General features: G+C 46.5%; 1 protein-coding gene across 1 annotated transcript; it reads left to right on the forward strand.

Annotated features, from left to right (window-relative positions):
• The first annotated feature begins 1455 nt into the window (after nucleotides 1-1455).
• DGAT2 (diacylglycerol O-acyltransferase 2) lies at nucleotides 1456-25302 on the forward strand. The gene is made up of 8 exons (XM_058824582.1): nucleotides 1456-1569; nucleotides 9659-9778; nucleotides 10752-10859; nucleotides 11668-11738; nucleotides 20571-20775; nucleotides 23170-23344; nucleotides 23971-24173; nucleotides 24940-25302. The coding sequence occupies exons 1-8, from the start codon at nucleotides 1530-1532 to the stop codon at nucleotides 25092-25094; spliced, it is 1077 nt and encodes a 358-aa protein (XP_058680565.1). The 5' UTR covers nucleotides 1456-1529; the 3' UTR covers nucleotides 25095-25302.
• The last annotated feature ends 711 nt before the right edge of the window (nucleotides 25303-26013 follow it).

Below are 26013 nucleotides of genomic sequence, written 5' to 3' on the forward strand. Positions count from 1 at the left end.
AGCACCTGGTGTGTGGCTTCTTGTTGGGAAAAACATCCTTGTGTGAACACAGGCAAGATATTTCTAATCTATTATTTAGGACTGTTTGCTGATTTTCAGTGAGTGGGATGGGAGAGGAAAAAATAAGTTTCAGGACAAGTACTCTTCAAAGAAGAGAGACACTGCACTGCACTGCTCAAGAAGTGGGAGTCAAAGAATCCGAGAATGGTTTGGGTTGGAAGGTTCCTTAAAGCCCATCTTGTTTCCATCCCCTGCCGAGGGCAGGGTCCCCTTCCACTAGAGCAGGCTGATCCAAGCCCCATCCTACCTGCCTTAAACACTTTTAGACATGGGGCAGCCACTCTGCTCTGGGCAACCTGTGCCAGGGCCTCACCACCCTCCCAGACAAGAATTCATTCTAGCCCTGCCCTCTCTCAGTTTAAAGGGATTCCTCTGATTGTGTCATTGCATGCCCTTGTGAAGGCAGAGCCTGTTCTGGGGCTCAGTTGTATTATCAGGTTGGGGCTTACGTTTTCCTTCCTTACAAGAAACTTGGTGGCACAATTTACAACTTCAAGTCACAAAGCAGCTGCTGAGGCTGAGGCTGTCTATGGTGGTTGCATCTTTACTCCTAACAGTTGTAATAATCCATGAAGCACTAAAAGATTTTCTTAGTTTATTTATTTAAATTTTAATGCATCCATCTAGGCTGGGGTACCATTGCAGCATATGGAGCAAGAAAAGCAGCCCAGAAAACTCCCATGTCCTGGGCCTGGGCTGATCCCACAGCATGGGCAGCAGGTGATTCTGCTCTTGTGCCCCACTCAGGTGAGACCCCACCAGCAGAGCTGCCTCCAACATCAGAGGGATGTGGAGCTGCTGGAGACCTTAGAGCCCCTGCCAGTGCCCAAAGGGGCTCCAAGAGAGCTGGAGAGGGACTTTGGACAAGGTCATGGAGGGACAGGATGAGGGAGAATGGCTGCCCACTGACAGAGGGCAGGGTTAGATGGGATATAGGGAAGAAATTCTTGGCTGTGGTGGTGGTGAGGCCCTGGCACAGGTTTCCCAGGGTAGCAGTGGCTGCCTCATGCCTTGAAGTGCTCAAGACCAGGTGGAATGCGGTCCAGAGCAACCTGCTGTAGTGGAAGGTGTCCCTGGCCACGGCAGGGTGTTGGAAATGGATGAGTCTTAACATCCGTGCTAATCCAAATCGTTCTGTGATTCTATAAAACAGGGCATGAAACAGCCTGTATAGGAGCCGGGCCTCTGCTTGGTCTCCCCGCTCCCTAATCCCTATCCCATGTATCCCATGCAGAAATCTGCACCGCCGGGACCAGCAGCTTCCCCTCACCCCCACGGCTGTGCTGAGAGACCCGGGAGCTGTGCCGGGCCCGCCCCTGCACCCTCCCCGCGTCTCCTCCTCCTCCTCCCGGGCTATATATGGATACGCGGCCAGAGCCTCCCCTGCTCGCTGGCTGCGCCGGGGCTGCGGAGCGTGGGGGGCTCCTCCGTCCCATGGCCCTGCCCGAGCCCTGAGCGCGCCCCCCACCATGAAGACCATCATCGCCGCCTACTCCGGCGTGCTCCGAGGTACCGGGGCACAGGGGGAGGGCGAGACATGAGCCTCCTGCCCGGAGGGGATGCTGCGGTGCGGAGCAGCTTTCCGGTCCTTCAGGGGCTGGGCTGGGAGCAGCACCGAAACACGATATTCTTTTTTTTTTTTTTTTTTTTTTTTTTTGGCCGCAGGAACGTTGTTCACGGGGAGTAAGGAGCGGGAAGAGCGATGTGCAATGGCGGGGAGGGAGCTGTAGCTTTCCTTGGTTGAGGATTACAGGTCTCTGCGCAGGTTCTGTGTTTTAGCAGCTCGGCGTGCTCTCCTGGGGCTGCTGGGAACGGCTCTAGTTGGGTCTTGTACATTTTGCCGAGGTGCAAATTACAGTGAGTTTGCACCTTTGCAAAATGTGGGCGTGGGGCACTTGCTCGTGAACGAGTCTTCCCCTCACCCATCCCTTCCTTTTGTCGGCGTAGGAAGAGAAGTGTAGTCGCTTTATCGGATAAAGTTCATTCTCGACTCTCTATTCATAGAATTGCATTTAGCTTGGGAAAGGCCTCCTCAGCGAGTCCAAGTGTTTCATAATACTGTGTTCCCCACACCTACATCAAGGGGAAAATGGCAACGTGTTGCTATTTTTGCCGTCTTCTAATGAGGAGGTGAAGGTTCAGTGCTGAGCAGGAGTTTGGTGGTAGCCAGTTCTGCCAGGTTTGCTGTCGCAGCCCTCCAGCTGGTGAGTGACCTGTTGAGAGAAGCGGAACGGGTGTCACCACTGGCACCCATCGTGGACAGAGCTGCTGCAGACACCCAGCGCTTCCCTGCACGCTGGGACGTGTTGGTTAAAGGCTGTGGAGAGAGTATAGGAAATCCCAAACCAGAAGCTACCTTGCCTGCTTGTAAAGGCATCTCAAAGGATCTTCTAGGAATTGATTCAGCAAGTCTAAATGTTTTGCTAGATAGGGTTTTGTATGCCTTCTGCAAGGGTGCTTGTCTGGAGAAAGGTCAGGATTTGCAGACGGAGGAGCTTTGCGTGAAAATGCAGTTGGACAGCGATTTAACTTGCGATTTGTGGAGGGTACTTGAGTGATTGCTCTGTGTTGTGAAAGAAAGGCTTTTTGCCCTCAAAAAGCAAACTGCTAACACCTCCTGGGATGAAGAGACCTGTGACATGTTTTATTGGCTAAACAAATCATTAGCAGAGCTGAAGGGACGTGAACCTGGTGACTTAACCTCTGAAGTCTTGATTTTGCAATGGCTTGTCTGGTCCTGGGTGTAGAGCTGCTGGTGCTTATCTCAGCCAGGATGTTCGATTGATCTGAAGGCTCGGTTGTGAACTCACTGGGGAGAAGACCTTCATGTGTTTCCTGTGTTCAGATCTGTTTCTTAAAATAACTTCGCTTGTTTGCATGACTAACCGAGGACAAGTTATCTTTTCAGTGGAGGGAGGTTCTTTGAATTAGCATCCTCTGAACTATTATATTGAGAGTTAACTGCGGAGTAGGTGCAGAGAATAAATAATTCAGGAAACCTATAAAATATGTAGGGTTGACCCGAGACCTCAGCAGCCACCTTGTTGGCACTGGCATGTTAATGTGGATCTAGGACACATGCATAATTCAAAATGGACTGTGGTTTAGGGACAGTGATTGGCCTCATCTCTAGATAATCCTGATTAGTTGATGGAAAGCTGTCTTAACTCTCCTCAGGTCAGTTTTCCTCTGAGGCACCTCGTGGGGATCTTGCAGTGATATTTGTGCTTTTTTAGCTTAATTTAACTTATTTCTGCCTGGGAAGAGAAGGGATGTTGCCTTGGTGACTGCAACATCTACCAAGCCCTTGCCAGTGCTGTAGCTTGGGCAGGAAAGCACAGAACTGGCTTCAAAGCCGAATCCAGGTGCCTCGCAGAGGAGCTCTGGCTTGGATTGGGTATGGAGAGAGTGGTGTGGGACCCTGCAGATCAAAACTGGCAGAAGTGATATGGAGGCTCATTTATGAGACCTTTTGTACTGCTTGATCATATTGGACAACTTCTCTCACTACAGAAGATGTGCAGAACAAGCCCACTAGATTTTTTTTTTCCTACATCCCTGAATATTTTCTTCCAAGTATCATGCTTGTGCAGAGGGCTGACTTTGGGGTGAGCATCTGAATGGCTCATACTGTCCTTTAGTCTTACTGTTTTCTTGGCATCTGATTTTGCTCTGGTGCTGGTAAATTTGGCTGAATTAAGTCTGATCTTATTTAAAAATAAGCAAAAAAAAAAAAAAAAAAAAGGTGCAGGTATCTGCCTCTATATTCATCCCTGTATGTATGCAGAGGAATGTTCCTTTATAACTGCAAAAATCCGAGCAGACTTTGTACCAGTGCCTAGGTTGGATGATGCTCTGAGACACCTGGTTGGGTAGGAGGGGTTGTGGTCTCCTCATGCCCACTGTGGCCATAGGAGGCCCAGGAGGTCTCCTCCTTGTGTTGGGCAGGGCAGCAAGGAGGTCTGTCTCATCCCTCTCCCCTGAGGAAAGATGCTGGTGTGGCTGGAACCTTGAAAGGCTGTCCTGTGCTGAAGCGTCTTTTCTAATGTTACTTCATCACCAAGAAGTTTGGGATGAAGATGATTTTGCTCAGCTTTACCTTGGAGTTAGTCTTACACTGCATTTGAGGTTACCAGACTTGAGTTCTGCTCTGGGGAGCCTGGGAGCTCCTGTTTTGGGAGAACAGGATCAGGCTGGCTGCCATGAGGTGTTGTCTTTTGACAAAGTTGCTTGGGAGGTGAAGGTCTGGGCTTGCTGATGTGAAACCCCTCTGTCACAGCCCTCATGCACTCTGAAGACACTGATGAATTATAGTAGGATGGGTCATTTTCTCCAGACCTGTGCAGTGTTGCTAACTTAAATCTAAGCTTGTTGGCTGCTCTTGGACAGTGGGGTCTTGTGGCTACATCACTTTAACACACATTCTACTGTGAGTGTGGAGGCTGAGGGCTGAGTTTAGTGCTGTGAGTAAATCCAGAACTAACATGAGTAATCATGACAGATTTGTTTCCTGGGTCTGGAGAATCCCAGCTCCTTTCTAAAAGAGATGGTAGAAGTTTTTATTTGCATGTCCCTGTTCAAAATATTGTTGATTTCCAATCATAAACACACCGTACTGCAGATAATGTAATTGAGTAGCTTCCTGGGACAGGAGCAAACTGTTCTAAAGCTGTGTACAAGGCAGGATAGCTATACTCTGTGCTCTTTACTCATTATTTTCTTAACAAATTGTTTACTTTATATTGAATATGCTTGTGCTTGAGGCACCCAAGTAAACCCAAAAGAACTTGTGTTGCTCAAGGGGTTTTCCAGGTGCTCCTGCTCCTGCATGGGTGGCTGAATCCTCCTGAATTTTCTAGTACTGGTCTGTTTTTCTTGTCTTTATTCCAATTCCAGTTTCTCTGCAAAATATATGGCTCAAAATGTCCATTTGCAGTTTATGCTTTGATGGATCTAATACAGTTTTCTTCTAAATAAGCCATGTGAAGCAGTTTAATTATTGGCCAAGAATTAACATGCTAATTGTCTGGAAAAGGTGGCAAATGGAGCTTGAGTTTAACAAGGTTTCAGTGTATTTTTAAGTATATGTAACACTTGTACTTCTTCTCAGTTAATTTCCTTTGCTGACATTTAATTAAGTCATGTCAGTTGGGTGCCCGCATGTGAAATCCTGTTTACTTCCACTCTTGGGATCTTTGATTCTACTTCCCTGCCCAGATAAATGTTGTTTGTGTAATTTATCTGAAATAAACTGTGCTAGAACAGCACCAGATGCTGAGTCCGTAATGCAGGAATCAAATGCTTGGTCGAATCATTTGCTGCTTCCAGGATCTCCTTGGTAGCAACTCCTGCATTTGGTGTTAAATGGAGCTAAATCATAAAAGCGTGGTGAGCCCATCACCAGTTGCAGGATAGGTGGCTAATGCCCCTGAGCTTCCTTGGAAGGCTGCAGATGAGCAGCAAGGGAGAAGCTGTACTCTGTCCATTGTGACAGGGAATGTCCTTGAGAAGTTGTACTCCCTCCATTGTGACAGGGGATGTTCTTGAGAGCCGTGCCTGGCTTAGTGCAGGGAGTATCCCATCAGGACTCCAGGGAATGGGCTGCAGTGGGGGCTGGAGACCAGCTCATCTGAGACCAGGAAAGCTGTTGGTAAAGTATGTCTTGTGGAGATATGGTTTGCCAAGGCTGATCCCAACAGAGCTTGGGTTAGAAAGGATCTTAATGATCATCTAGTTAAGGCTCCCCAGTCAGGCTTCCCAGTTCTGGGACAGGTAACCTGGAAAATGCTCCAGGGACAATGCTGTGTGGCCAGCACAGGATCAGCTACTGTCTTCAGTGGCTGAAGATGGAGGTTTGGGTTTCTTCAGGATCCAGGATATTTCCTTGGGGAAAGACTGATAGGAATATACAAATTATAGTTATGTCTACTGGGTAGGAATATACAAATTATAGTTATGTCTACTGGGCCCTTTTAAAGTAGGTTATAAGGATAATCTGTCCCCTGAAAGTTACAGAAAATGCCTTGGGTTTTTAATGTGTGCAAGGTGCTTGGTGTGGGCCCACAGGTGACCCATTAGGAGGAAGTATTTTCTCTGGTGGACTGAACTCGGGTGTCAGCGTTGGGTTATTCTTCTGTGGCTGAATGCCAACCCCCCCTTCCTCCCATTTCTGTTGACTTGTGAAAGCTCTACTGCTCTGTGTCACTAGTAACTGGTCTGGTTCTCCAGAGCATGGAGGGTCTTTCCAAAAATGCCTCCTGGCTACTGAAGCTGGCAGGAGATAATGCTTTCCTTGGGGGGTTGAATACACGGTGTCAGTCAGACATGATGAACGAGAAGCTCAGGACTCTGGAAAGGATTGTCTTGGCACTAAAGTCTGTAAATGCCTGGTTGATGAAATGGGTTAATCTGGAGTCTGCAGGTTTGGTGCAAAGGTAGACCTGATGAACTTGCCAGTTCGACTGACCATTCCCATGGTCCTTTCCTTTGCTACTGGGCATCTTTCATTTCTTAACTGGGAAATAAATGCTAATATTCAGGCCATGGTAGCTACTGACTTCCCTGGTGTCTTGGTTTGAAAAGACAGGAGGTGCTCCTGAAATGGGAGATGTAAACCCCCTCCCTCTAAATTATAAATTTGAAATTAAGGGAGGGCTCTCAGGCAAAGATGTGGGAGTTGGAATAACAGTTCTTTATTAGAGAAGAAAATAAAAAAAATTTAAAAAACAATGCAGTAATACAAACCAACACTGACAGAGTCAGAATACAACCTGACATCCTGTTGGTCAGGGTGTTGGTAGCAGTCCAATTGGAGCTGTGGCTGCAGTGCTCCTGGAGTGTCAGTGTTGGAGCAGGGATCCTGTAGAAGGGGTGTAGTCTTCCTCTGAAGATCCCGTGGAAGAGGCAGCTGCTCCTCTGGGAATCCAGTGGAAAGGCTGTTCTGGTATCCCAAAATCTCAGATTATAGCTAATTGAGAATGCTTGGCTCCTCCCTCTGGGCAGAGTATCTCACAACTTTTATCAGCCATGCGGTGACACTCGATGTCCCATTAACAGCAGATGTCTCCCTAGGGGGAGGATTGGCTTGTGGAAGAGATAAACTGCCCAATTAACGGAAGAAACTGCCACTCCTTTAACAGATGGCAAATGGAATACACACATTGCCCTGCAATCTAGGACACCTGGTGTGGAGAATATTGTTCTCTCTGAAGGATACCTTTGCTTTCAGCAAATAACTGACCCAGGACACTTGTCCAGGGGCAGGGGCTTAGAGCTGTCTGGCAAGCCACTGCCTTCCCTCTGTCTGCAGGAGTTGAATGTGAGTTTTATGTGGTTCAGAAAACAAGCTGACAGGTTGACTTGTGCTACTCAATACTTGTCTATTTACTGGGCTGGCAATGCCTACAATTTGTTTGAACATCTAGAAAATGCTGAAGTACAAATTCTCATCTAGAGGGATAAACAGCTGTTCCCTTTGGTAAGAGGATAGGGATTTAGCTGATCCAAGGCTGGAGTGTTTGGTTTATGAAGCCAGAGAGGTTTGGTAGTGTCAATGCGTGTGCTGGAACTAAAAAATTACATGGGGCTGGGCTTTTATTGTGTCACAAATAAAGACTTTTGGCTTCTTTTGGAGGACATAGACATATGTCCAGTGACGCTATTATTGCTAAATGCTTTCTTTAAACTTGTCTGGTAATCCTCAGTCAATATCAAGTCTGTCCACATGCAATTTTGTAAGGTTTTTGGGATAGCAAATACCTGGAGCTGTGGCCCCTCAGAAAGAGTTGAACAACCTGGTCTTGTGGAATGTATCCCTGCCCATGGAAGGGCATTAGATTGAGGTGAGCTATAAAGGTTTCTTTGAATACAAATCAGTCTAAACCCAAAGATTTATTTTAGCCTTGAACAGGCAACTGGCTTTGTAAAAAATGGGGTGAAGTTTATCCCTCACCCCAAATTTGGGGATTTGCTGCTAGATTTTACAGCATGAGGTTTCTGAATCTGACTGCTTAGATACTGTAGTGTGGCAAAACCAATGCACAGTGACAGTTTAACTCAACATATTCTCCTGTCTCACCTCTGAAACTATTTGCTGGATTCATTCTTAATACTGCACTATATTATCTTGTAAAGAACTGCCTCCAGCTCTAGCTGTTGTTTCAACCTGGATTAGTGCTATAGGTTTCAGTTCACTTGCAGTTGTAGTTGTATGCTCTATCCCAGCCCAAAAGTTGGTCTGCTTAGAGTAATTAATGCCCAATGCACTACTGGGATTGTTCATGTAACATAGACTAGGCAGAATCCAGGGTCTGAACTGGGTGGCTGGCTCTAAATTTAGACTGCAGCCTTTGGTGTGGCTGCCCCCCTAATGTTGCCAGTGATAAGGCATCTCTGGGTAATCTGTGCCAGTGTTTCACCACCCTCACAGTAAAAAACTTCTTCCTTACCTAATTTAAATTGACCCTCCTTCCTAAGAAACAGTTGCTTTACATATTTAAAGGATGCACCAGTGAGAGTATCTTTGTAGAAACTACCAAAAATCATAGTGCCTGTTTATACCTAGAGAAGCTTTTTTCAGTCACTTTGACTGAGTGTGAACACTTGCTATGCTATTACCACTAGCAGGTAATATCTTGAACCTGCTCAGTGTAATAGCTTCTTTCATTGTTCTAATAACAAGACAAAAGAAAATATGTAATTACACATAAAGGGATTTGTATTTTGGTCAGTTTATTATGGTGCTTGTAAATAAAGTAATGAAGAAAAGTGAAGGAAAACCCACTTGCAAGTGCTTCTTTCTGGGGGCTGTGTATGCTGTCAAAAGCTGCAGTGGGTGGTTCTTCATATAGAAAGCAAGTGTTTTCAGTGTTTTACCCACTTCTGGGGTTTTTTCCCTGCTTGAATATCTTAAGCTTCTACATGAGAGGCTTTCAGCTCCTTCCTTCTTATTTACTGCTTTGGGAATGCTGATAGTGTTTGTTACTCATGGAGCTGTGGATCCTCAGGGCTGTTTGTTGAGGTGTTCAGCCAGCATTTGGGCTGTGCTAGGAAGACTGGAGCACAGAGCTTTACTTGAACAGCCCTGGGAGTTGTGCAACAGGCCTTGTGAAGGGAGAATAGCTCGCAGCACAGCCATGTGCCTGCTTGCCTGTGGTGTGAGGCAGCTGATCTTTATCTTACTGTGAGCTCATGGGGTTCCCTTTTACCAAACACCACTGTGAGGAGCTGCCAGTGTGAGGTGATAGTGGGTGTTAGGAACATGGGTTAACATCCTCTCCCCTTTTATGGTCAGGTTAACAGAGGCTCGTTCGGATGGGTACTGATGATTACTCATTAATCCCCTCCAGTGTTCTGAAAAAAGCTGGATGTTGGCACATGGCAATCCTTCCTCTTCCAGGATGCCCAAACTCCATGGAAAATATTAGCTTTTAAGCAAGGCTTGCTGTAAAAGCGAACTGCACGTTTTTCTGAAACCTCTTACTAAAATAAGCTGGACTTGATGACCCTTCCTTCTGTGATTCTGTTTCAAAGGAAAAATATTGTTTCCTTTGCTCAGTGTGCAAATGTAACTTTATTTCTTTTATTTTTCTTTCTTTAGGCACGGGATCGAACATTCTTTCTGCTCTGCAGGATTTGTTCTGGCTATTGAAATCCAAAGTAGAGAAACAGCTCCAAATCATCTCTGTGCTGCAATGGGTTCTCACTTTCCTTATCATGGGTAACACATTTTGACCTAAAGCAAAGGGGTTTTGGCTGTAATTCTGGATTAATTTTAATGCAAAATGTTTACTTGTTTTGTAAGTGTTAATTACTAGATGTGTAGTGTAGTTCCTGGGGTACATGGTTACTGTAAACCAGTTACATTGATATTTTCAACTATAAATGCCTTTTCCTGGCTCTAGCAAGTCATAAGAGCTATGGAAAGACTGACTGATGTTTAGCTTGTGTTGGTGTCTACCATGCAAATGAGGCTGAAACAATTGGAAATGCCTTTATTGGCTGGCTCATGGGAATATCCACAGAGATTTCTTAGAAGCAGCTGGTAACTGATGCAAGTGGATGCAACAGGAATGCTCTCCTCTTGGCTTGGTCTGCTTCCAGGAGGTACCAGAGATGAGCAGGAGTTGTTTGTGTTAGACCAGTAAAAGAGTGAAGCCTGTTTATCCCTCGGTACTTGGATTATGTGAAACCTCAGGCTGCTCTGCTCTGTTGGATTGTTAATGATTAAACTGGAGAATGGCTGCTCTCAGCATCTGTCTCACTCTACCTTCCCAGTTCAGTTTGTGCTGAAATGTGTCAGTTTTGGGTGGGATCCTTGGCACCCTGGTGGGATGGCTGATACAGAGCTGGTGAAACCTGTGGGAGATGTGTGTAGCTGTGGGGGAAAATCCCATTGATGTGGGCCATGGAGAAATCCTCATGCTCATCAAGTCTGATGAAGCAGCTGCCCTACCTGGAGATAGAGGAGATGCCTGGAGGCACCATTAAGGGGAAGTTGAGGTTTTCCAGATCTCTAGAGGAAGCTGCCTCAGCCCTGCATAAGGGGCTTTTGACCAAATCCAATTTATTTGAGGATTAATGACATCAGACTGGGACTAAGATTTCAGCATAGAAGAGTCAAAAGGCAGGGGGTGTAAGTGGAGACCAGAACCTGCTGCAACCTTGTTTTCTTCTTTCTTGCACCTCTCCAGGTATTGCTTGCACTTTAATCCTCATGTACATACTGTGCACAGATTGCTGGGCGATTGCTGCTCTCTATTTAGCCTGGCTGGTATTTGACTGGAATACACCAAAGAAAGGTAAATATTGCAGAAGAGATACTTGTTGTTCAAGTGTCCCTGTCTCCATGTTTGGACAAAGAAGCACTTCCTTGTAATGGATGACTTCTCTTTTAGTGGGACTTGGCTGGATCACTGACCAAAGGCATTATTCAGTGTAGCATTTAAATGTCAGCCCTCAGCATGAACAGTGACTGCAGGTCTCAGTGGTGCTGAGGGAAGCACAAAATTACCATTCACTGCTATTATGCCATTACTGGCTTTTCCTAACATATTTATAAGGCATAGGTTCTTTCTTTACTTCAGTAAGATCTAAAGATTCAAGACCTTTTTGTCCTGTCCAGCTCTTGCAAGGTTCAGATTGTGATGTCATTATCAAGGTGTAGCTCCTCTGTGGAGTCAGTGTTGCTACAGATAAAGCAGATTACTTTATTTCAGGAAAAAAATCCCAAACCTGTAGAAGCCAGCTCTGGGAATCAGCAGTGGTAAGCTTTGGCAACTGCTTTTATAGCCAGATGAGCACAGTTGTCCATTGCTTCAAGGTGACTGAAACCATCTGAGATTTTGGCCTTTCCCAAAGGTTGCATTGGAGTGGTTCTAGTTTGAATTGTAGTTGTCTATCCTGAATTTGCAGTCAAGCCTTAATTTGTTTGAAGTGCCTTGTATTCCAGAATGTGCATTGATTTCAGTGAATGGTGCAGGTCTCCCACTGGGAGGAATGAGAGTGTTGATTCCTCTAGTGAGACAGCAAACCCTGGAGTCCTTTAGGCTTGCTGATGGACAGCCATGTGGAAAGAGCTTTAAAGACATGATGCCTTTTTTTCAACAGGGGGAAGAAGATCCCAGTGGGTGAGAAACTGGGCTATATGGAGGTACTTCAGGGATTATTTTCCAATAAGAGTAAGTAAAAATTTAACTTTGTACCCTGAGGTTTAACTACTTTAGTGTCTTCCACTGGCACTAGTCTGTCTATGACACTGAACTGCAAGCAGGACATGGCTCAGTTGCTGTTGCCACACTGCTGCTTGTGGCAGCTGTGGTTAGAAAATCTGAAATGTATTACCGGTGGTGGCAGTGTGATTGCCAGAAGCTGCTGTGGTTTTACCAGATTCCTGGAGGCAGTGTGCAATCCTTGTTCATCTCTCCAGCTTCTGGAGACACTGGCACAGGTTGTCCCAGCAAGTGGTAGTGCCTCATCCCTCAAAGTGTTCAAAGCCAGGCTGGATGGGGCTTGGAGCAGCCTGGTCTAGTGCAAAGTGTCCCTGCCCATGGGAAGGAAATGGAATTGGATGATCTTTAAGGTTCCTTCCAAGGCAAATCATCCTGTGAGTTTCTTCTGTGCTGCAGCGGTCCTGTGTAGTGCCTGACCCTAACACTGTTCCCCTCTCATAAATCATAACATCTAGCTCAGTTTCTGCCTGTTTTCCAGTAACACTTCTGCTCTGGGATGTATTGGGCCAGAGTATCTGGGACCTCTGTGCACCCAAAGTCAGCACTTCACTGGGAGCCCTGAAATTTGTCCTCAAATCTTTTTGCTTTGGAGAAGTGGGTTTTCCAGCAGTGGGAATAGCTTCAGTTCTGCAGCTTGTAACTTGCTCACCACATACTTGTATTTTTCCTACTGGTTCAGACATGCTGCAGAAAGAGGACAGGGCTGCCAGGCTGCTCTGGGACAGCAGAATTAGCTGGATGACTTGGAAGGGAGCAGGGGTCAAATTCGGCTAGGAGGGAACTCGATCCTCTTTGGAAGGGCACGCAGCTGAAAGGACTATTATGTAAGGTTGTTGGCAAGTTTTACTCAGCTTGACTATGAGGGAGGGACCTTGATAGAGCTTTTGAGCTACCTATCCCCAAGATAGTCTAGCCTCAGGAAGGAACAGGGAATCCAGTTCCAGCAGGATGCCAAAGCAGCTTAGACTGGATTCTTCCCTTGCAAAGTCACTTGAACTCTCGGGGTACCTGAACGTGCTGCTGGTGAACAAGCCTTTTGTTGTACTCTGAGAAGCACAGAACCATTTAGGTTGGAAAAGACCTTTAAGAGCAAGCCTGACCATTGACCCAGCACTGCCGAGTTCACCATGAAACTTGCTGTTGTTAACAGGTAATTCTTGGCAAGTCTAAGTGTACACAGAGAAATTCACTATGCCTGCACAGGCTGGAAGTCAGCCTGGGTCTCATGGCTGACAAGAGAGCTGAGCAGGCTCTGCTGTTCAGGATGGGTCTCAGATGTGCTGTGTTCTAGTACCAAGTCCTTAGTGCTGCACTAAACACTGCTGCCTTGGATATTGCTGAAATGGGCTCTGTTATGCTGGGGACTTGGTTCCAAAGGGTCACCTGTAGCGCTGGTTCTGCTGTTCCATCATTCCATTCCTTTGATGCACATTTATCCTTGTCTTCATGGAAATATGCTCTGCACAAGCCCTGCAGGTCGGATTCACTGTGGATGTTAAAAGTTTGTCAGAGAGCTGGGTTGTTTAGGTAGGTTTAGAGATGAGATGGTGTAGATAAACTGAACTTTGCAGCAGTTTTTATTTAAATACTTGCTAGCTCACATGTCTGTTTGTGAGAACCCCTTATGGGTGTAATTCCTTTGCTGCTGAGGGGGAGGAGGAATTGTGCAAGGTTTATGGAGCAGACTGGTATTTCACATGCAAAGGGCAGGACAGGAGTGCTGACAGCTGGGAGATGAGTCCTGCACGTGTTTTGAGGGAGCAGCCAGCTGGCTGCAGGGCTGGGAAAAGCTGCTGCAGGGATCTTAGGCCAGAGAGGTGCTAGAAGTGTTTTTCTGCAGTTATGGCACGGATGCATGAACAATGAATAATGTCTCTTCATATTAAGAATGGTACCAAGAACCAGAATGCCTTGGGCTTGCTGAGAGCATGGGAACTCCTGGGTTAAACTAGTTACCTGTTCTTGCCCAAGAGGGAGATGGTTCTACAGAGGATCACTTGTTTAAATGTTCTCTCTGCAAAAATAATTTTTACTGGATTCTGATCTGTGTAATGGCTCAAGGACTTGGTTTGTGTCCCAGGCTTATGGTTTGTCAGGACAGTCCTCTGTTGCATCTCATCCTGTGTCAGACGCATTTTATGAAATATTCTTTCCTTAGGATTTTTTCTCCTGAGAAGCTGAGAGGCCTCAGGAACAAAATGTAAACAATGATTATCTGCTGCTGTAGAATGCAACAGGTGCATCTGTGATTGGTCTCATGTGGTTGTTTTTATTAATGGCCAATCACAGTCAGCTGGTTCAGACTGTCTTGGTCAGTCACAAGCCTTTGTTATTCATTCCTTTTCTATTCTTAGGATTTCATCAAAAGGCTAGCTTTCTTCTATTCTTTTAGTATAGTTTTAATATAATATGTACCATAAAATAATAAATCAAGCCTTCTGAAACCATAGAGTCAACATTCTCATCTCTTCCCTGTGAACACTGTCACAGTCCTGTTCCATGTGTCTGCTGAGCACTGCCAGGACAGATCACACCAGTGACAGTCACACTGGTGGCACTTGTAATGCTGGACTGGCCTCCAGCAAAGTCTGCATATAGAGCTGTGGTAGCTGCACCCATACCTGCACAGGTACCAGCTGTCAGCTCAGATTTAATTCATAGAATCACAGTACAGTTGGAAGGGACCTTAAAGCTTGTTTCTTCCCCTCTGCCATGGTCAGGGACATCTTTTATTAGACCAGGTTGCTTCAATCAGGCTGTATAGCCTGGCCTTGTACACTTCCAGGGATGGGGCAGCCACAGCTTCTTTGGGCAACCTGTGCCAGGGCCTCACCGCCTCACAGACAAGAATTCCTTCCTATTTGGCTTGCTGTATTGAGGCAGCTGCATGAGCACCCAGCTCTGCTCCAGTGTTTGTGCTGATTAGGCTGGTCTCACTAGAGTCAGCAGTGCCTCCCAGCCTGAAACACCAGGACTATTGTACCCCTACCTGGAGATATGAGGTCATGTTTTGTAATACCAGGTGGATTTGGAAAGCATCCTGAATCTGTCTCAGTTACTCAGCATGAGCTGAGTTGGCCACATTCCCTGGAACTTCATGCAGCTGCTCTGACAATAATAAGTTACTTTAGGGCACTAGAAACTTCAGTTTGTCTGCTGGTTAATGGCTGGCCTTGCAAATAGTGCTTTAAGCTAAGGACCATGTGAAGTGGCTGAGGAATGTTCCAGTGAACTGAGTCCTGGACCTGAAGTGCAGGTGAAGCCCAAGCCCTGGCAGGTGTGTGCATGGGGCTGGACTGAGCAGACATCACCTGCACACACCATCTCAATCCCAGGCACACACTCACCTGCACACACCATCTCAATCCCAGGCACACACTCACCTGCACACACCATCTCAATCCCATGCACACACTCACCTGCACACACCATCTCAATCCCATGCACACACTCACCTGCACACACCATCTCAATCCCATGCACACACTCACCTGCACGCACCATCTCAATCCCATGCACACACTCACCTGCACGCACCATCTCCATTTCATGCACACACTCACCTGCACACACCATCTCCATTTCATGCACACACTCACCTGCACACACCATCTCCATTTCATGCACACACTCACCTGCACACACCATCTCCATTTCATGCACACACTCACCTGCACACACCATCTCCATTTCATGCACACACTCACCTGCACACACCATCTCAATCCCATGCACACACTCACCTGCACACACCATCTCAATCCCATGCACACACTCACCTGCACACACCATCTCCATTTCATGCACACACTCACCTGCACACACCATCTCCATTTCATGCACACACTCACCTGCACACACCATCTCAATCCCATGCACACACTCACCTGCACACACCATCTCCATTTCATGCACACACTCACCTGCACACACCATCTCAATCCCATGCACACACTCATCTGCACACACCACCTCCATCTCATGCTCGATCCCAGCAGCCTCCTAAGCACATGCTGATCTGAGGATGTCGTGCTGGCAGTGCCATGACCTAAAGGTTTTGTTTAGGTAAAGAAGCTGTCAAGCTGTCACCTGTGCATGTGAGCATCTCCACATGCAGCAGGATCCCAGGGAGCCAGGGCTTCAGATCTTTGGCTTACCTTTGTCAGACTGTGAGCACTTCAGGTGTGTGCAGGGAGACCTGCTCACTGCTGTGGAAGAGTTGGCATCTGGCCAGAGCAGGAATTGCTGCCAAAAGTGTCTTTTTTTTTTTTCTTCAATTCATCTTGTATTCTGTGTCTTGGCTTGCTTCCTGGCAAAGCTCCTCCTTAACCATTGTACATGATTTACAGAATGGAAATAGAAGGGTTTGATTGCTCTGTCCTAACCTAGTGTAGTGGAAGGCCCACGACAGGGAGTTAGAACAAGCTGAGCTTTAATGTCCTTTCCAACCCAAGTCATTTTGTGAATTTGTGACATATATAATACTGGGAGCCTGGTGAGGGGTCTTCAGGTCCTGGCTTGCACTGCTGGGAAGGGAAGATAATTTCTTCCATTGTGTTGCAGGGTGTGATGTGGCTAAGTGCAGGTTTTGGGTTGTTTTGCAAGCTTACATGCTCATGGGACCTGCTGCTTGGATCCTGCAGGATGAGCTCTGGTTTTCTGCTCTCTGAAAGCTTCCAGTCAGTGCTGCTCAGCTCCCACCCAGAAAACTGATTTTTTTCCCTGCTTTCTGGCTCCTGGTGCTGAGCAGCAGTGGTTCTGCAGTCCTCTTTCTCCACTACTGAATGTGCCACTGTTGCTAAAAATAAAGCTGGCAATATGGTTCTTTAGCTGTATCTGGCACTGAAATATTAACACTCATTTTCTTTACACTATTGCACTGGCTTACTTCTTCTGCAGGCTGGCTTAATTCTGTGTAAAGAAATCTGTCATTATTAGAAAGGTGGATGGACTTTGCTCCCAGAGAAACAGGTTTGGTCTCTAACAGCAGCTGGGAACAGGTGTGTTAGTGCAGTGGGGTGAAGGTTCATCTTCACTCCCAGTACTGGTTGTCCAGCTGAGATGCAGCAGGGATGTGCTGACTCTGCCTCATCCTGGGAGCACCGAGGCTCCACAGAGCTGTGTGGAAATGGACAAGACCTTGGAGGCTAAAGGAAAAGCCAGCTGGAGGTTCAGAACAGTGGTGATGTTCAGTGACAGCCACAGCAATTCCTTGGGGCAGCCTGATAACACTGTTTGCTTGTGTTATCTCAAGGGGAGGGGTTCAAAGAACCAGCAGTGAGTGATCAGCCTCCTGAAGAGAGGCATGGAATCCTAGGATGGTTTGGGCTGGAAGGGACCTTTAAATGCATTCTAGTTCCAAAGCCCCATCTTGTGCACTTTGCTATCTTCACTCCTGCTTGAGTCTAGAATACATGGTTTACACCACTTCAAAAACTCCTGCTTCCAGATTAAATTTAGGGAGAGATGGAGGTATTGGCAGGTCATACCATCCCTGGGCTGAGTTTGTGCATTAGCAGATTCAAGACCTCTGCTTGCAGAGAGCTGCCCGACCCTGTCTGTCTGTTGGTCTTAGGTTCCCTGGCTTGACTTGGGTGGAAGAGCACATAGAATCACCAAGGTTGGAAAAGACCTTGAAGATTGAATCCAACTATTCCAGTGCCTTTTGGGTAATTTTTCATAATATGTGATCTGAACCTCCCTTGGTGCTACTTGAGGCTGTGTCCTCTTGTCACTTCTCAGTAGGAGAACAGGCTGAACCTCACCTGCACCCTCCACGTTTACCTTCAGGGAGCCTCTGTGCTGTGGGGCAGGTGTAGAGGGCAGTGGCAGCCTGCATGGGACAAACAGGGGAGAAGCACACATGTGTGAATATGAGGCTAAATCTCAGCACTCTCCCTTGCCTTTGTTTGGTTGGATCCCTGCACACCCCTTGCCCAGCTCCTGCAGTGCTGTGGGTGATGGATTGTCATGGGTATTGCCAACCCTATGGCTCCTTAAGGGGAGCGCCTGGAAGACAGCCACAGTGATAAGGCTGCAGCTTGGCTGGGGCTCCTGTGAGGTATCCAAGCAATGGCTGCACTGGGATCTGGGTGTCCTTGCATGTGTGGAGGGGCTGGAGCAGGAGAACAGCATGTCTTCCATGTGTGGCTCTGCCAAGCTCAGCATGCAGATGCCTCGTGCTCCAGAAGGATGAGGACAAACCTCCTTTCAGCTGTGTTTCCTATTAAAGGAGCTGTGCTTGGTGCAGGTGAGAGATGAGGCTTGGAAATCACTACCTTGCTCTGACAGGAGCTTTAAGGAAGGGGTTTCTGCTGCTTGTGCAGCCAAGCCTTGTGTCTGTATCCACCAGGCCTGTAGTCAAAAAGTCAGAATATTGTCTAGGCTGGAAAAGTCCCCCAAGATCATAAAGTCCAACCATTCTGCTAGAAGTGCCAAGGCCACCATTAATCCATGTGCCCAGGTGCCACATCCACAAAGCTTTTAACTCCCTCCAGGGATGTGGGGTCCACCATGCCCTGGATAGCCTCTTACAAAAGTCTCTCTACAACTGAGTGAGAATTGATAGGTGGAGGGGTTGCTTACCATATCACTACTTTTTTCCTGGAGATGGGTTTTTGGTCTTTAGTCTGTGATCTCTGTTTCTTGTAACTGATCAAGGGGACAGCCCTTCTATCCTGAAAGTGAAAGCAAAGTCGTCTACAAATGGGGAAAGAATTGGCAATGGGCTCTGCAGAGCTGTTGCCACCACAAGCCTCTCTGCCTTCTTCCTGCAGTTCTACATGACCTCAGAGCCAGAGGAAATTATGAGGAGGGCCAGTCACCTTGCAGAATCTGCTGCTGCGTCATGCTTGTATCACAGCCACTGTTTTAAATAGCACAGGAGCTGTAGCTTCATCTGAGGACAAGGCTGAGAACAGGGAGAAGGGAATCAAGTTTCTGGGCACACTGCTTTAGGGTGTTGCAATGGTGCTTCAGCTCCCTGTAGCGTGATCCAACAGAAAGAGCTTGCATAAACACTCCTTGTCCAAGGCAGTGGCACATGCTGGTGTGACATCTTGGAAATCTGTGGAGTTTTTTTTTTCCTATGGAAACTGATGCAGAGTGGCCTTTGCAAATATAGTTTGAGGGATGGGGTGCCAAAGCCTCAGCTTGTAGGTCCGAGAGCTGCTGGGGTGTCGCAGACACCTTTTCACTAAAAATCCTTTTTAGGATTTTTTCCTTTCTGAGAAGCTGAGGCCTCAGAAACAAAATGTAAACAATGGTTATCTGCTGCTGTGGAATGCATCAGGTGTATCTGTGATTGGCTCATCTTGAATGTTTACAATTAATGGCCAACCACAGACCAGATAGCTTAGACTCTCTGTCTGAGCCACAGACTTTTGTTATTCATTCTATTTTATTATTAGCTAGCCTTCTGAGGAAACCATTCTTTCTGTTCTTTTTAGTATAGTTGTAATGTAATATATATATATCATAAAATAATAAATCAGGCCTTCTGAACATAGTCAGCATTCTCATCTCTTCCCTCATCCAAGAACCCCTGTGACCACTCTCACACTGGGGTGTTGCAGTTGGCAAAAAGTGGCACTGTTGCAGCCTGAAAAGAGGAGCTGTTTAGATTAGATATTAGGAGGAGGTTATAGACTCTTAGGGTAGCGAGGCCCTGGCACAGGCTGCCCACAGGAGCTGTGGCTGCCCCATCCCTGGAAGTGAAGTGTTCAAGGCCAGGATGGATGGACAGGGCTTGGAGCAACCTGGTCTAGAGAAAGGTGCTCTGCCTATGACAGAGGTTTGGAACTGGATGATCATTAAGGTTTCTTCCAACACCAACTCTTCTAACAGATGGAAAAAATTAAATTAGATCTCTATTTTTGTAGGATGATGCAGCAGCCCTGCTGTGTGTTGTCCGGTGTGCTGCCTGGGGAAGATGCTCTGATACATGGGATGCTGCTGCTACCTATAGCATCACAAAAGCCCCCTCTGGCAGTAGTGGTACCAGGGAAAATGGGTTGTTCTGTGCTAGCTAAGACAGCTGTGGAGAGTCCGTGTTCTGCAAACAGAGGAGCAAACGGTTAGGAATATTGCACACCCTGAAACAATGTGATCACAACTCCTAGTGCGTGCCCTGCAGGAATCAGAGATGGTTTGAGGTGTCTTGTTGAGCCTTTGTCATGTAGGCTAGGGCAGAACCTCTTAAAGGGAGGGATAATTTCCAGTGGTTACCACCCTTCTGCACATTTTCCCACTTGGAAGGTGGCCAACAGGCCCATTAACTGGTTGGCTCTTTTTTCAGGCATTAGCTGAACTAGCTTCTGCTGCGAGACAGTGATGTTTATGTTCTTTCTGCCTCATGCTGGGATGTGAGCCACTAATGTGCTGAGAGAGGGCCTGGAAGGAGGCAGCTGTGGCTACAGGACTGGAGAACTTGATTGGTTTGGGCAAGAGGTGTGTCAGAATACTTTAGGTAGGAGCAGAGAAGCAAAAGGCCCAGGCTGCAGCAATCCATGCCCTGTTCCTACCTGGCTGGCCAGCTTCTTGTGTCTGAGATTAGTCTGTTTACCTTGCTCCCTCTGCTTGGAAAACTGAACTCTAAATGGCTGCTCCTGCCAGAGCCTCTGAAATCCAGGAGAGTCTATACATGAGCTCTTAGGCTGTTCTTCCTGATAGGAAGAGAGACAAAACCTGAGGGATATGATTTTTTTTTCTTTTTTGCTTCTCCCACTTTTATTTACTATCTCAAAATATCCATCTTCAACTGAGCTCTTTTTTCTTTCCTAGCTGGTTAAAACCCACAATCTGCTGACCACCAGGAATTACATTTTTGGGTACCATCCACATGGCATCATGGGCTTGGGTGCCTTTTGCAACTTCAGCACAGAGGCCACGGGTGTGGGCCAGAAATTCCCTGGGATCCGACCATACCTTGCTACCCTGGCTGGGAACTTCAGGATGCCCATACTGAGGGACTACCTAATGTCTGGTGGTAAGCACAATCACACTGTGCCATTTCTGCTTTTGCTCTTGCCTCTGAGCTGTCTTCACCTCTGTCAAGTGAAAAGCTGTGTAGGAAGCTCATGTAACCACTTCCTGCTAGTAGCATCACCCAAACGTTGTTTTCATATGATTGTCGAGAGGAAGCTGTGAATAAATGTGAGAAATCCTGTCTAGTGGAAGGTGTCCCTGTCCCTAGCATAGGGTTGGAACTGGATGATCTTTAAGGTCCCTTCCAACCTAAACCATTCTGTGATTCTGTGAATATGCCTGATTTGGGCTGTAGGGACTGCTGTTCCCTTGTGTTCATCCTTAACTCTAGGATACTCTTGTCCAAAACCATAGTAAAGACATTTGACAACTGTGGTCATGGCAGGTGGAGACACGGAACCAAGTTATGTCCCAGTTCCTGTGTGAAGGTACAGGAAGAAGTTGCACTGACTGAAAATACTGAGTAGCCATGGCCAGCTCGGCTCCTGGGCTCACTACCACATCACTTGTCACACATCTGTGTTTTGTGGTGGTGATGGATGCTGTCTCCACCCAGTTGCACTGCTGGGTGCCTGCCAGGGGTAAAGAGTCTGAAGTATTGCAGGATACCAGCTGTTCACAGACCCCCTTCCCTGGATGTGTTCCTGTAGATGGATCCCATGAATTATGCAGTGATGTATGTGTGCCAAATTACACTAATAGGTCTGTTTTAATGGAATCCAGGATTTAATGCTGGAGGGCTTGTAAGTTATGACTGGGCAGAGGAAACAGTGTTTAAAATACCAATAAAGTGTTAAAGACTGTGAATTGAACAATCCAGTAACCTGTTTGCTGGTTCTGGAACTGATTCAGCGATAAATGACTTCAAAACAGATATCTTAGTAAATACCGTGGCTGGGAAGATGGTAGGAGTAGCTGTACCTGACTCTGACTTGTTAGAATTGACTATTTCTGAGATTACTGTCTTAAATGAGGGAGAGAAAAACTAACTGGATCTGGTGCAGAGGAGGTGTTTGTCCCTATCTAGAAAGGATGTATCTCAAGCTGGTTTTTCTCTTCCTGTACTGATGTTAGTTGTTATGTGAAGCCCATAATTTGGGAATTCCCAGGACAGCAGTACATGAGAAGTTAGGATCTGCTTTCCAGTCTGTCATGTCTGTAAATTTAGTTGTGTTGCTTAAGTTTCCATGCAGCCTTTTTATATTTTTTTAAAATATCTTTAATCTGTTCAGTATGACTTGCAGACAAGTCTTGTGGCCAGCCAGAGCTGCTTTCTCCTTTTTGGAAGGAATGTGGGAGTAGGCATTAGCAACATCATTGCTGGCTTGGCTATCCCTGAGCATTGTGCTTAAACCAGAGCAAAACTGTGCTTCTTCAGTTCCTAGGATCTAAGCAAGTCTACAGGTGTCATGAAGTTAACCTTTTGAAAGCCATAATTTGTCTTACTTTCCTATACTAGAACTTAAGGGTGCTAATAGAAAGGCTTTACATCACTTGGAAAGTGCTGATAATTCCCTCAGTCCTTTTTTCTGTGGATAAACCATTTCCAGGTGAAATTATAACAAATCATAACACTGTACCAATACACACAGTTGGTTTACAACTAGTATGAATTCTTAATTTTACAGCCTGCTAGAGGCTAAGGTACAGCAGGGACCCTGTAAGGCATGAGGGCTTGACCAGAAAACCCTATACACTGTGTGAATGTGCTGAAGAGCAGAATTTTATCTATTGCCACTTGTCTCCACGTCTCATGGGGACTGGTGCTTTAGGGCAGAGATTGCTTACTAAAGGTGAAGGCAGGTCCTGCTCTTTGCAGTGTGGAATGGAGGGAAAGACCTTCACAGACACTTTCCTCAGAGCATGGATTTACATAAACACTCTGTCCTGTAAATTGCAAGAGCTTCATATTATTTCAGATCTGTCTTAAAGGCTTGTCCATTTATTCTTTTGATATTGCTAAATCTATTCCACATCTATCCAACTACCTGATTTTGCTGAGGAATTGGTCAATATCAGACTCCCATCCATCAAAATAATACAACTGCTTTCTTCCTTTCTGAAGGTAAACCAAATCCTACTGTAGAGTTTACATGGAGAGAGGATGTCTGACACCAATGCCTTTGATATCACTAGATACAGAAAATCCTTGCTCAAGTCTTTTGATAAAGGAAAATTTTTGAGAGCTGAGGTCTGTGGAGTTTACGACCAAGTCTAGTGTCTGTGAACTGCTTGATTAGTTGAGGAATAGGTTCCCTGCTAACACTGTCTGCTCTGACCAGAGGGAGGTGGGACAGTTCACTTGCAATTGAGGCACAAACTTTGTGCTGTAAGTATGAGAAGATCTTGAAGTCCCAGCCAATCTCATTGCCTTGTGTCTGTGTCCTGACTGCAGGTATATGTCCTGTGAACCGTGACAGCATAGACTACATCCTGTCCAAGAATGGCAGCGGCAATGCCATCGTCATCGTGGTCGGAGGGGCAGCAGAGTCCCTGAACTGCACCCCAGGGAAGAACTCTGTGACACTGAAGAACAGGAAGGGATTTGTGAAACTGGCTCTTCGGCATGGGTAAGGGCAGCCTCAGGGCTGGAGCAGGACTGCTGCCATGGGGATGGTGCTTTTATTTCAACAACCTGGTCTAGGTGAAGATGTCCCTGTTCAATACATGGGTACAGGACTAGATGGCCTTTAAAGGTCCCCTCCTGCTCAAACCATTCTGTGATTCTGTTCCCTGAAGCAGCTGATACCTTGGAGGGATTCTGTGGGTGTTTGCCCAGTGCATCAGACATGAGTGTCCTTTGCCTTCTGCCCCTGAGCAAGGTGCAGGGCTAGGGGGATCCCTGGGACAGCTGGAGGCTTCCACAGCAAGGAGAGGCAGTGCCAGTATGGAGTGATGACCTGTGCAGTTCCCCTGATCCCCATCTGCCTGAAAAGAGATGGCCATTAAAAATAGGAGTTGAGTATATATGGAAGCATGTCCCATGCCTGACTGCACAATGTTCCACAGGCCCATTGTCAGTACAATTCTCTGGTGTGCTTTCAAAGTATATCTGTTATGTCAGTACCTTGTGCTGCTAAGACAGCTCTGGGCAGTGGCACCAGTGCGGCCTGGCAGAACACACAGCAGCAAGTGTGGGGCTGTCATGTGAGCTGCAGTCCTGGGGGTGGGGTTCTGAATTTTTCTGTCTTTCTAGAGCGGATTTGGTTCCTGTCTACTCCTTTGGGGAAAATGAAGTGTACAAGCAGGTGATCTTTGAAGAGGGTTCCTGGGGAAGATGGGTTCAGAAGAAGTTCCAGAAGCACATTGGCTTTGCTCCATGCATCTTTCATGGCCGTGGCCTCTTCTCCTCCAACACCTGGGGCTTGTTACCCTACTCCAAGCCCATCACTACTGTTGGTAAGGTTTTGGTATAAACATGCTGTGTGCCTCTCTAGGTAGCAGAATACTTGAGTCTGTGCTGTACACCTGCTGTAGTTTGGTTTTGGAGTCTTGACTATAAAACGGCTTTCTCTCCTGTATAAAAACTTTCCAGCAAAACTGAGAATGAGCTTAGAAGAGTTTCCAGAGGTTACAAGCCTTCAATCAATGTTCTGCTTCCAGGCAACTTTGCAAGAGAGCTCTTTTTGGGGGGAAAAGGCTGTAGCTCTACTTTCTTTGGTCTTGCATAGCTAAAGTCAGAAGCAGCCTGCCCCCCCATATTCCAGTGGGATGGATGTCTGACAGCTGAGTGTTTAAAGCCAGCCCTAAATCTTGCATTTGAGTCTTCTAAACCAAAGCAGCAGGGCTTTAAGGGAGGAGGGGGAAAAGGTCAGCTTTGCTTTTGTGGTGTGTTTAGGGGAATGCCTAAGAACTGACTCTTGGCTCATGTTAATTGAGGAGGGATTTATCACTCTGCTGTAAACAGAAGGGGGACTTCCTAGCCACTTTGAACAGTAGATGCATTTGTGCAGCTAAAGCAGATCTGGTATTGCTGCAGATTTGGTGTGTGTCCTTGTGGGACAGTTGTGCTTCAGAGCCTGGTAAAACTGTGGGGAATCAGGCCAACCTCTGCTGTAATGGCAAACTGTGCTGTGCCAGAATGGATAGCTGTGTCCATAGAGGACAAATAACTTGGGTTGTAGGAACACTTAAGCTAATATGGATTTGTCCCTTTTTTTATCAGTTGGAGAGCCCATCACCATCCCCAAAATTGATAATCCATCCCAGCAGGATGTGGACTTCTACCATAGCATGTACGTGGACTCCCTGATCAAACTCTTTGACAAATTCAAGAGCAGATTTGGCCTGCCGGAGACTGAGGTCTTGGAAGTCAACTGAAGGCACTGGCTCAGCAGCACGTCCTCCTCTCAGAACCAACACATCATTTCCAGGAGTCCAAGTTGTCACTGTGTACTTGAAAGCCTGTGTGGGTGTCTGTATTCTTCAAAGCAAGTGTTTAAAGTATTGCTAAACCACTTAAAAAATAATAAAGGCTTTGCTTTAGAGAAATCCCATTAAAACATCTTTTTATACAAAAAAAAAAAAAGGCACAACTCCCCATTGCTGTGAGGATTTGGATAAATGATTGCCTTTGTAATCTGCTGTATAATGCTGTTGGATCACCAGCAATGAATTAGAAAAATTCCTACAGCTACTGTACCCACTAGCACAAGCAGTTTTGGGAGAGTAGGATTCATCTGGTTTTCAATCTAAAAAGCAGCAGGTTGATTTGAGCAGTGTGGCAGTTTTACAGGTGTGTTGCACAAGAGCCCTGTTGAGACATGCTCACGTAGTACAAGGGTATTTCTGCTTTGGAAAAGCCCTTTCTGGAAGTACAGTTGGGCTGCCAACCCCCCTGGTGTGGCATCTGTGCTGGATGGTGCAGAGAGAGTCAGGTGAAGCTTGATCCATAGTGCAATGGATGATTTTGTGGCTGTAAATTCACCACTGTATTTAAGATGTCAGTTCAGAGGCAGGTATGTCCCAGGTGCTGCTTGCACAGAGGCTTGTAGCTGGAAATATGAGGCTTCTTCATAGCCACACAACTCCAAGGATAAGCTCTAGGAGCAGTGGGATGGTGCAGTCGTGTAGCCCTGGTGTTGCAGACTTTTAGGGTAGCCCTTAGGAGGAAAATGCAGTGGGGCTGTTGATGCAAGTGCTTTGGATCCCAGAAGTATTTGGGGAAATCTAGGAGTTACTTCTGGCCTGAAGATGGCTTCCAATTACTCCATCCAGTGAATGTAAAGGAGTAGCCTTT

This window comes from Ammospiza caudacuta, chromosome 2 (assembly GCF_027887145.1).
Source record: "Ammospiza caudacuta isolate bAmmCau1 chromosome 2, bAmmCau1.pri, whole genome shotgun sequence".
Lineage (NCBI taxonomy): Eukaryota > Metazoa > Chordata > Aves > Passeriformes > Passerellidae > Ammospiza > Ammospiza caudacuta.